Here is an 11,100-nt window from a genome sequence, read left to right as displayed (position 1 = left end):
GCACACATCAACGTATGATAATGGCTGTGTTCAACCAGAGATGTACAGAGTAAGGCGTAGGCTGGCGTTGGGCAATGGTCTGTGGCTTCCTGACTCCTGCTCAGGCAAACCAGTGTGCTTCTTATCTCGGAGGGAAAGTTCCTCTTTCTCCCCCCTCTGCACTTTGGAGCAAGCCCAGCAGTTCTGCTCTGGGGATGAACTCCCCTGTTTCTTCCTCTGCTACCTCATTAGCATCTCAAGTCAGGGCCAGGCCTCCCTGGGCTCTGTGCTCAGGACAGAAAGAAGGAGCTTGACAGAGACAGAAATGTGCTCATCTCCTACTCATACCTAAAGCACTTCCAAGTTGGAAAAACAGAGATGAGCTGCGTGAGAGGAAAATAAAGAGAAGAAAGGAGAAGGTGCGTCCTAAAGATGCCAACAGCCGCCTTCGACAGACTTAAGGAGATATGAAAACAAACAAACAAACAAACAAACAAACAAACCTAAGGATTGAAGACTGATGATTGATGCCCTAAAGTACTAAAACAACAAACAAAACAACGAGGACAACAAAAACACCACCTCCCTGGGAAAGTGTGGCAGTTTGTGTAAGTGTCACATAATCATATATGATGCAGCAACCTCACTCCCAGGAATCCTCCTAAGAAAACAAATAGCCTTCGTCCCCACAGAAAGCCTTGTATGCAGAGTTCAGTCCCCAGCTGGAAGCCACCCAAATACCTCCTAATGATGGATGAAAAAGAACCGAAGATGGTGGAGAAAACACCAATAGGCAAATGTATCTCTGTGGAAGCTTCAAGTCTGCACACTCTGAGCACTCGTACAGGAAATGTCTAGAAAGTGCATACATAAGGAGTCACAGCAAACGGGTGGTTGCCCAGGGCAGGAGCTGAGAGCAGGGCTGCCAGGGAGTGGCACGAACGTGATATGGCCAGCTCCCCAAATTTACAAAAATCACTGAATCAAACACTTTGAGTAACACTTCCACACAGAGGTCTCTAGTCCAGGATGCCCACAGGACCCACTAACCACTGGGCAGAGCCCTTCATCTATAAGGCCCCTGTTGTTATCAGTAGGGTAATTTAATGTGTCTCTGGAGTATGGAGTTGAAAAGCCTTGGAGATTCCTGGGGATCAGTAAAGACAACTGATAGTGTAAGACTCCGGGGAGCCTTAGCTTACCGGGGACCCCCTGAGTGAACCATGTGGAGCTGGGATTGATGCAAAAAAGCAAGAATTTATTGTTCTAGTGCACTGGGGTCATTCCAGACCCAAAGGAGAGGCTGCGATCCCCAGCACCCGTTTGGCAAGTTTTTATATGGTTTCCAGGGGGCAGAATAGAGCATCAGCAACTAGACACAATATGATTGGCAGAACAGTGCACCCCTTAAACTTGGTCTTTAGGGAATTGAGGTGACAAGGACTTCCCTTGTCTGAAGGTGGGCAACAGTGTCCCCACCCACAGGTCGGTTCCAACCTGCAGGTCAGTTCCCACCTTGTGGTCTGAGAAATGTTAATTAGCCTCTTCCTTCTGGAGGAGCAAGTGTTTCATGACCTTCCCAAAGTTCCTAAGCTGACCTTTTCATTATTAGTCTTTAGCCACCAGAGACAGTGAAGGCCCCTAGTTCCAGTAGCAAGCCTCCCCTTAAAGAGTTCTCACTGGGTTCTTCATCAAGAGCTGCCAATTCCAGGGACTGGGAGTCGGCCACACAAGCCTCTTAAAGCATTGTCTTGCCAGGCCACTGGGCACACCTGGTCTGCGGCCTAGGATCTGGCAGCCTCCTCCTGACCTGGGCACATGACAGAGCCCATTGTTCCCCTTCCACACAGCAGAAATAACTCCACTTCACCAGGCTGAGGCATGAGTAGGAATTTAAAAAACAAAAAACAAACAAACAAAGAAAACAATGTTTCCTATCATGCTTGAAGGCTGGAAGCAGCAGAGATTCCCTGTGACACCCAAGAGGCCTTGGGCACACAGAGGCATAACACCTCATCTCCTCTGACTGGCTTGACTTCCATACCCTGACCTCTAATACTCCTCGGGTCAGGCCAGGTCCATCCTAGCCTCCTGGTTCTGGGAAGGTCCTCACCACTGGACCACCAGGCTTACTCTTTCCATCAGCCCCTTTAGTGGCAGCCAAGATGTGGTATCTCCTGACCATACACTTATTTTTATTTTCTTTTAGAGCCAGGTGTGCTGGCTATGAAGCTAATCATGCTGTCTCTACCTCCCAAGAGGAAAGATTATAGGTGGATGCTACCATGCCTACTTTCTGCAGTGCTGGGTTTGAACCCAGGGCTTTGGACATGCTAGGCAAACACTCTACCAAGTGAGCCACATTCCCAGATGGACCACTCTGTTTTAAATGACAATGCATATGTCTGGGTCTCCTGGGCTCGGGCACAGTGATGGTTCCATACCATAAACCTTTAGGTGCTTCAGAACAAGAAGAGATGCCTGCTCTGGGACTAGGGGGTTGGGCTGAAAGTTCTGGAGAATGTTGGATTCTGCCCAATCATTGCAAAGGTTACTTTTGCAAGCTGAAGACAACAGAGGTACCATGCAATACTGGATGACCATGGGGACTCGCCCTCAGCCTCAGCATCTGTCACATGGTTGGTTTAAGCATGTTGCACCGTGTCCCTGTGGGATGGCAGGCTGGGGAACTGCGTATGCTGAGAGCCCAGCTAGTACTTTGGAACACTCAGTGTGGGTTGGAACTTGCTGCTATTGTAGGGGGAAGGAAGGAGCCAAATGCTAGCCACTAGCTTGGGACAGCCGAAGACCTCCAAGGTTGTTAAGAGCCCGGAGGCTGCTGTGGAGTTCGATGGTAATTAAGGGACTGGAGCGCAGCCTTTGTCCTTTGGGTTTCAGAAGGATGTAGGCTCAAGAAAAACCAGCCAGGATGAAAACTTCTCAGTGGCCATGGGAATTATTCCAAAGAAGGCCTGTCTAGTGTCTGACTCCAAAACAGGACCCCAAAGCCACTAAGTCCCTGAGTTTATAATTAACCGACAAGCATCCACTCTGCAGATCTGGAGCCCAGTAGCTCACCAGGGAAGGGCACTGTAGTCACACAAAAATAACCCCCCAGTGGGTTTTTGAAGTGTTGAGCCTCTTTGTTTTTTCTGAATTTTAATGAAGGACTTTCAAAGCAGGAAGGCTCTGCGCTGAGCCTCCCACTCAGAGGCCCTAGCATGGGCCTTGGCTGCAGCAGTCTTCCTGCTTGTCCAGCACAGGCAGCCTAGAAGATTCCCTGTCCTCCTCCCCCTCAAGATGTCTTGAGGGGAAAAAGAGAAAAACCAAACCAAACCAGGAACTGTGGAAGAAGTGGGTAGGGCTACTTGTCCACCTCAGCACAACCTGGAGCAGGCAATGAAGCTCGGGATCAGAGACCAGCCATGCTGTGCCAGCAAAGTCAGAGGCAACTGAAAGGGGGCGGGGCTGGCTCTCCAACAGAGTGCTTCTTGTGGGCTTCTTAGGGGTGCCATGATGGAGCTTCTCAACTTGAACCAGCAGGAGGGAGAAAGAAGAGGGTAGGGTGGGCAGCCGCCCACCCTGCCGAGGCCCTCTCATGACCATAGCCTGACCCTCACTGGGAGGGCACGGTGGGCACAGGGAAGCTGCAGCACAGGAGTGGCAACTGCTCCATCCCCACCACAGCTTCCCCTTCTTTAACTGTACAGTTTGAGTCCTTGTCTGATTGTTTAAAAGTCACCTTCCTGCCACACATGATGCCATGCCTGTAGTTCCAACGCTTGGGAGACTGAGGTAGGAGAATCAGAAGTTCAAGGGGAATCCTGTCTGTGTAGTGAGACCTGATCTCAAACAACAGCAACATCACAAAAAGAAAAGGAAGGGAAAGGAAGGGAAAGGAAAGGAAAAAGGAAAAAGGAAAAAGGAAAAAGGAAAAAGGAAAAAGGAAAGGAAAAAGGGAAGAAAAGGAAAAGGTTGCCTTCCATCACTCATGAGTCTAAGACGGTGCTGGACAGAATGGAAGAAATGCTCACAGAATAAAGTCGTTTATTGAATTAGAATGCTCCAATGTGTCCTACTGAAAATAAATATTCCATTACAAAATACTCCATATAAAAACTGTAAGCTGCTCGCAAGCTCTCTTGGTTTGAGACTTCTTGCATTTGAACAAATGCACAGTGACGTTCCTGGGTCAGATGTGCCTAGATGGTCCCACAGGATCCTCCTTCTCTGCCCGCAGCAGGTCCCACTCAGTGAGGAGCTCTGAGGACACCTCAGTGTACAGATGGTCCCAGTCCCAGCCTACATCATCCTGCCGAGATGAAGACTGCTAGGTAAGAGAAAGAAAAGCCTTCCTTCCAGCCAGCTTCCCACCCTACCCAGGAAGGTGTAGGGGCAGGGTGGGAGAGTACCTTACCTCTCGCACTTCATGCTCTGGGGCCAGTACTTTGGTGAGGAGTTTCAGGTCAATTTCTCCATCCTGCAAATGCACAAAAAGCCAGGCTGGACCCTTGGGGGCTTCAGCATTGCCTTTACACAGTAAGGAGAGGTACTTGCGTATGACAGAATACCCCAAACCAAGACCCCAGGAAGCCTTGATCAAAGAACAAATTCCTGAATGAAAGACATGGCCATGGGGAGGAAGGAGGCATGGCCATTGGGAGGAGGGAGGCATGGCCATGGGGAGGAGGGAAACTCTGGCATCCTCAGCACTGGGCTCACTAGGGAAAACCAACAACAGGAGACCAGAATGCATCCCACAAGGGCAGATGGCAACAGGGCAGCCATCGTGTGCCATGAGGGTGGCCAGAGTGGCTGGGAGCCTGGAACAGGAGTCTGTGACCCATGGAGATGGCCAGGGATGTCACTATCAGCATTTCTTGGCAGCTTCAGTGATGTGGAGGAGTGTGCACAGATCTGGAGGAACTGAGAACTTTCTCCATGGTGGTCCTGGAGCAGGGCAGAGGTGGGTCCACTCACCAAAGTCTGAAAGGCCGAGTACTTCATGAGGTCATTGTCCAGATCACGGTAGGTCATCACTCGGTTTACCTGGATGCTGAAGGAAAGGAGTGAAAGAGCCAGAGGCAGCACTTGTTCCAGGAGAGAGCCTGACCAACTACTACGTCTAGAACCTTGTGTGCAGACAAAATGTCCCAGGAGAGTGTGAAGAACAGAATGGAACCGCTTGTCAGAGAGACCAGAAAGGCCTGCTGCAGGTGGTACTTGGATGTGCATGCTCTGGGCTTCCCCACCAACTCCACACCTAGCTCCACCTACCTCGGAGGGGACGCCACCTGTAGCACAAAGTCTTCCTCCTGCACATCTTCCAGGTCTGGGATCACAGGAATGTCTGCAAGGAAGGTAGAGGGGCACAGTGTGCAACATGGCCATGGCCCCTGCCTGCTTAGTCAGCCTCCACAAGCCAGACACTCAAACATGGAGCTGTATCCATTTCTGCACCACAGCCATCCCTGAGAATGTGCAGGAGGGGCCCCTGATGATGGGCTTGTGTCTCCATGGAGTTTTCTTCAGTAGCTCTGATGTAGTCACCAGGTGTGGTGGTTTGAATACGCTTGGCCCAGGGAGTGACACTATTAGGAGGCCTTGTTGGAGGAAGTGTGCCACTGTGAGGGTGGGCTTGGAGACTCTCCTCCTAGCTGCCTGGAAGACAGCCTGCTCCTCTCTTTCTTTGGAAGATGTAGAACTCTCAGCTCCTCCTGCACCGTGCCTTCTCTGCCATGATGATAATGAACTGAACCTCTGAACCTGTAAGCTAGCCCCAATTAAATGTTTGCCTTTATAAGAGTTGCCTTGGTCATGGTGTCTCTTCATAGCAATGGAAACTGTAACTAAGACATCAGGGGAGGGGCCCAGGGTGGATCTCCATGGAGGATGTAAAACTCTCAGCCTTGGGAACATGGCTTCTAGGAGGGCAGATGAACCAGTGGGCTTGGCACAGTGGGCAGACACAGAAATGACAGTGTGTGGTGTCACAAGCAGAAGAGATGCAGATCTACACACATACTAGCTCCAGAGAGCAGGCATCCCAGTCCAGATCCTATGTGCATGGTTACCTCTGGAGGACACTTTGGTCAGAGAACCTGCTCCTGCCACTGGCCAGGCCCACTGTGACATTAGTTCAGTGGTCCCACTCTCTCTAGGAGGTTTTCCTTCTCAGAACTCTTCAGACACATTACTGACATGTGCAGAGATATGAGGCTGCTCCCACCATCAGCCTAACAATGTCACACAAACAGGAGAGAAGCGAGACGGGTCTGTCACTTCATTAGGGCAATATGCTTAAGTTGCCAAAGAGTGTCCAGAGAGATAAAGATACATTTCCTCCAAATGACTATCACAGGCCAGTTTAGGGGTTTTGTTTTACTTGATCAGAGCAGAGAAAAAAAGAGGTGGGGCAAGAAGAAAGGTCACACAGGGGAAGGCGTTCCTGGGACCTTAAACCAACTGCAGATATATAACTGGATATAAAGGGCCAGGGCTGGTGGGGGAGGGGTGGATGCAGGTGGGCACAGATATATAACCAAGAAGACATCCCAGAAGGAAGGCCAGCACTTCCATGGGCTAGGTGTAATTTTATTTCCAAAAGAGGCACAGGGCCATTCCAAGAACAGCTGGTAAGATTCCTGCCACTTCTGGCCTAGTCATTATTCTAGTCAAGCTAAGCTAAGAGTACATAAATGTCTTTATTACCATTTCCAACAGCAGACTTCAGACTCACTGTAGAAGGGAGAGTGAGCACAGGAGAGGAGAGACACAGGAAATAAAAGAGAGAAAGGGGCAGAGAAGGGGTCCCTCAGTGAAGAGGGCTAAAAATAAAGAGAAACTGCCAATAAGAAATAAACAAGAGACACGTACCCCAGCCCCCAAATACTAAGCCATACTCAGCAAGTCCTGTATCTACAAGGGGGCTCATCCAACCTTGGGTTCTGTCTCTCTGCCCTGTTAAACACACGTCATGATATTCCCCAGGATTCCATTTCTAAAACTAATAGGAATTTAGATTTCTTTTTTCATTCTTCCATAATCAGTGTGGCCTGGTGGTGGGCTCCCTGACTAAGGCTGCATGCTCCGTCCGGCAGAGGGACAGGGAAGCTGGCTGTGCCCCGTGCCATCCGCAGAGTGACAGTTTTAGAGTGGGCCAGTCAGCAGCTCACTGTTGGCTCTCCTTGGCTGTGGAGTCCAGCCTGAGATGAATATTCAGGAGTTGTTGAGAAATGGCCCATGCTGAGCTGGGGCTCGGGATGGGGTCTTCCCCAAGTCCCCTTTCCCTCCACAACTCCAGCATTTGGGCCCTGTCAGCTCAGCCTGGCCTCTTCAAGCTCTGAGGAATTACACTTCTGCTCGGCATTCACTGTCACTCCCCGTGGGTCTTCCTGTTGGGCCCCACTCCCCTCCTCCAAATGTGCACAAGGGAGCGTGGGGCCTGCCCATCTGCGACAGATCAGAGGTCAGTGCGGGCCTTGGCAAAAGGCCGCTCAGAGTGGCACTGGTGGGGCTGGCCACACAGTGGGGCTTCGCTCTAATTGGAAGCCTGGTGCCCAGTAGAACCCGGTGAAGTGCCTGAGTGGGACGGAGCCAGCGATGACAGCCAGGCCAAGACAAGCTGGAACATTCCGGTGCAGTGACAGCTTGCGCTATTGCTGCAGAGCCAGGCTATCCAATTCCCGGCTCCCAGTGGGACAGGTGGCCATGAGCAGGTTTTGGGCAAACTTCAAAGAACTTCAAATTTTAGGAGTTTTGGATTTACAGTCACAGACAAGTGCCTGCTTATGTGTTCAGGGGATGTTCTGGGAAATCTGTTTGCATTTTCTCTCCTTCCCTTCCCTCCCTGGTCACAGATAGCAGGAACAAAGCTAGAGAGAAAGAGAGTGGAAGAGAGGGAGGGAGAGGGGGAAGGGAGAGAGAGGGGAAGGGAGGGAAGGAAAGAGGTAGGGAGGAAGGGAGGGAGGGAGGGAGAGAATATAGACTGCAGAAATCTGCATTTTTCAGAGCTAGAGCATGTGGGCCTGGTGCCTGAGTAAAGTCAGATCACCCAGAATTAGACTTATAGATAACTGTGAGCTGAGAAACGAACCCTCGGAGGAGCAGCCAGTGCTCTTAAATCTGCACACCATTCCAGATCCTCAGCACCCATGAGAAAGCTAGGGGCTTCAGTTATAACCCAGGGTTGGAGGTGGAGACCAGCAGATTCTCGGAGCTCAGCCAATCAGTGAGCTCCAGGTTCCATGGAGAGTGACAAAGGAAGGCACCTCATGTTGACCTCGGGCCTCCATGTGCTTGGGCATGCATGCACGCACATGCATGTGAGAGCACACACAACCAGCACACGTGGGGTTGTAATTTGACACTTTCAGAACACTTGTGCCAAGAGTGACTTAGAGGGAAGGGTTTGGTTGCTGCTGAGAAGTTATTTTCATCCTTTAGGGCAGCACTAAGGCCATCACCAGGGCTCTCCCACAGAACTATGTCCTGGAGTCAGGAGTCTGAATCCAGGCTCCACTGTACACTAACTGTGTGCCTTATGCCCTCTGTGCCTCAGTTTCTTCATCTATAAAATGAAGGTCATGACCGCTTTTGGCTCTTCAGCCACTGTGAGTATCGAATGCAACAACAGAACATGCTATTGGGTGACTCTCCATGGACCAACCTAAAGAGAGAGGAGACACTCAGCCCCGGGAGCATGGCTTCTGGGAGGGCAGCTGAGAGAGGAACCGGTGGGCTTGGTACAGTCAGACACAGAAAGGACAGTGTGTGGTGTCACAAAAACCGACACCTATTCGTGATGCAGATCCCCACATGCACTAGTTGGAGAGCAGCGCCTGGCGGCTGGCAGGACCAACACAGAGTGGCTGTGGTCCTGTGCTAATTTCTTCACTCAGTCCTGCTAGCGAGGGGAAAGCTTTTAGAAGAGAGCATGGAGGTGAAGCAGACTGCGTGAGATGAAGCCCTAACCGGCCATAGAGCCAGGCTTCTAACCCCTCCGAGGCTTCTCTCAAACCAGGAAGCTTTCCTTCCTAATGTAAGGTCTCTCACCTCCAGAGACACCTCTCATACAGTGGAGGGCCAAGAGAATTCCAACAAAGATGGCTTCTCTGGGTCCCCAGATCTAAATAAGCTTAGTCTCCACGGAAGTGACTGACTTGCCACTGTCCAAAACATGGGAACAGCAAGCCTGTACCCTAGAAATCCAGAGATACCACCCCACATGTCTCACAAAACTCGGGGAAGAGGGCTGGGCACCTTCACCAGTCAGAGACGCGTTCACCCCTCCTTCTCTGGGACTCATCTCTCATTCCCTACTTGGAACTGGGGCACAGGTAGAGTCTCCCTGCCCCTCAGCATCTGCTGCACAGCCCTAGGCCAGAGCCCTAAGGTGTCCCTCCTTGCCTTGTGTATTCCCTCTCTGCCTATGTTAGTTATCTCAGCAAACTGTGCAAGCAAGCCATTTCTCTGCTCCACACGGTGCCTGTTCAGTCTAACTGTAGGAAATACCGTCCACTTCTTTGTCCAGTCTGATCACCCATCCATCTCTCCACCCATCCATCCATCAACTTGTAGACCTGAGGCACAGTGACTGAGCGTCCAATATGTGAAAGGCATCACACGAGATACAGCCAGAGGCAGCAGCAGACAAGACTGACGCGGCCCTAGTCTTCACGAAGCACCGGTCAGACGAGAATAATGAACAGAAACAATTATCCTGCTTACATAAGAACACACGCTAGGAAGGAAACTGACTTCATTCCAAGAGAAAGCAATAGGGAGACCAAATAGTGAAAGTCACATTATGGATGCCGTAAACTCGGATGCTGTAGTGAAGTTTAACGTGGAAAGTTTACCTTCCTTCGGCAAGTTTTTCCTCAAAGGTAATCTATTAGCACTGTATGGATTTATGGAGAAATCAAGCACACCGCAGCACATCTGTCTGTTTAAGGTGCTGTGATTCCTTCTGGACACACAGGTGGGTAGTACTCTTTCCAACAGCCATCTAGTATTCTAAGTGCATGCCCTGGGATGCATGCAACCCAGTCCAGAGGGGGTCTGGTTTGGAGTATGGGGTGCGGGGTGAGGATTTAAGGAAGGTCTGCTGGAGTTGGGGATAGAGCAGCGAAGCCTGGCAGGGACACTGTGAAGGTCACTCAGGAGGGGAAGTCCCTTACAACCCTGAAGGTAGGTTGGGGTGGCTGGGGTGTGCGGCCCAGAAGACATGGGCCTGGCTCGGCAGGAGAGAGCGTATAGTTGCTGGAGAGTAAGGACATGCAGAGCCAGCTGCTTGCTGTGTGCACATTATGGGAACCATGACAGACCAAGCATAGCCAAACTGCCCAGGGGGCTCTGCACACAACAAGTGACACGTACCAGGAGGTGAGGAAGATGCACAACCCTTGCTTTGTGACCAACCAAGTCCCATGGGCAGAATGAAAAGTTTCATATGTGATTCTTTCCTAATTCATTTGCAACTTCAGATGGACATGACGGTGGTCTGCAGGAAGCAGCGTAAGTGGAAAAAGTGTGCCTCCCACCTGCATGGGAAACTAGCTGGGGTCAAAGGTATGTCTGCAAATAAATAATAGCAAAATAAAGACGGGCCGAGAAGAAATGAATCAGTGGATGCCCCTCAAATGCCTTGTCATGCACAGGGCCCAGGGAAGGGCCCAGTCCATCTCCTTTACAGCCTTCCGACTACAGGCCAATGGAGCGCCACTGCACAGGAGATTTGTTTTATAGGCCGGCCAACAATGACCCTTGGATACTTCCTGGATTTCAAAATATCATAGTGATGGCTTTGGCTGGCTTGTATCTGCCAGGCCTGCTGGGAACAATGGATGATTGGGGACAAAAGTAGAGCTGTTCATCTGGGCCCACTATGTACTGCCTGGCTCCGTCTGAGGTTAGGGTCACACTGTTATTCGCTGATCTCCATATTCTGGAAGCTCCTGATAGAGGCTTGTGTAACAGAGCTCTGAGAATATGCTTCACAAAGGAAGATTTCTCTCTCTCTCTCTCTGTCTCTCTCTCTGTCTCTCTCTCTGTCTCTGTCTCTCTGTCTCTGTCTGTCTCTGTCTCTGTCTCTGTCTCTCTCTCTCTCTCTCACACACA

The 11,100-nt window shown here is 50.6% G+C and overlaps 1 protein-coding gene across 1 annotated transcript in view; it reads right to left on the bottom strand.

Moving 5' to 3' along the window:
• Window positions 1-4,009: 4,009 nt before the first annotated feature.
• The window catches only part of Ift43 (intraflagellar transport 43), a 78,066-nt gene continuing 70,975 nt past the window's right edge, over window positions 4,010-11,100 (bottom strand). Inside the window, exons 6-9 of the mRNA XM_021202437.1 lie at window positions 5,257-5,329; window positions 4,960-5,035; window positions 4,397-4,459; window positions 4,010-4,291 (exon numbers count right to left, since the gene is read on the bottom strand). Coding sequence (XP_021058096.1) covers window positions 4,172-4,291; window positions 4,397-4,459; window positions 4,960-5,035; window positions 5,257-5,329 — 332 coding nt within the window. The 3' untranslated portion in view covers window positions 4,010-4,171. The remainder of the gene's footprint in view (window positions 4,292-4,396; window positions 4,460-4,959; window positions 5,036-5,256; window positions 5,330-11,100) is intronic.

This window comes from Mus pahari, chromosome 7, assembly GCF_900095145.1.
Source record: "Mus pahari chromosome 7, PAHARI_EIJ_v1.1, whole genome shotgun sequence".
Taxonomy (NCBI): Eukaryota; Metazoa; Chordata; class Mammalia; order Rodentia; family Muridae; genus Mus; species Mus pahari.
The sequence above is the reverse complement of the archived record's forward strand: the minus strand, read 5'-3'. Positions and strand labels throughout refer to the sequence as shown.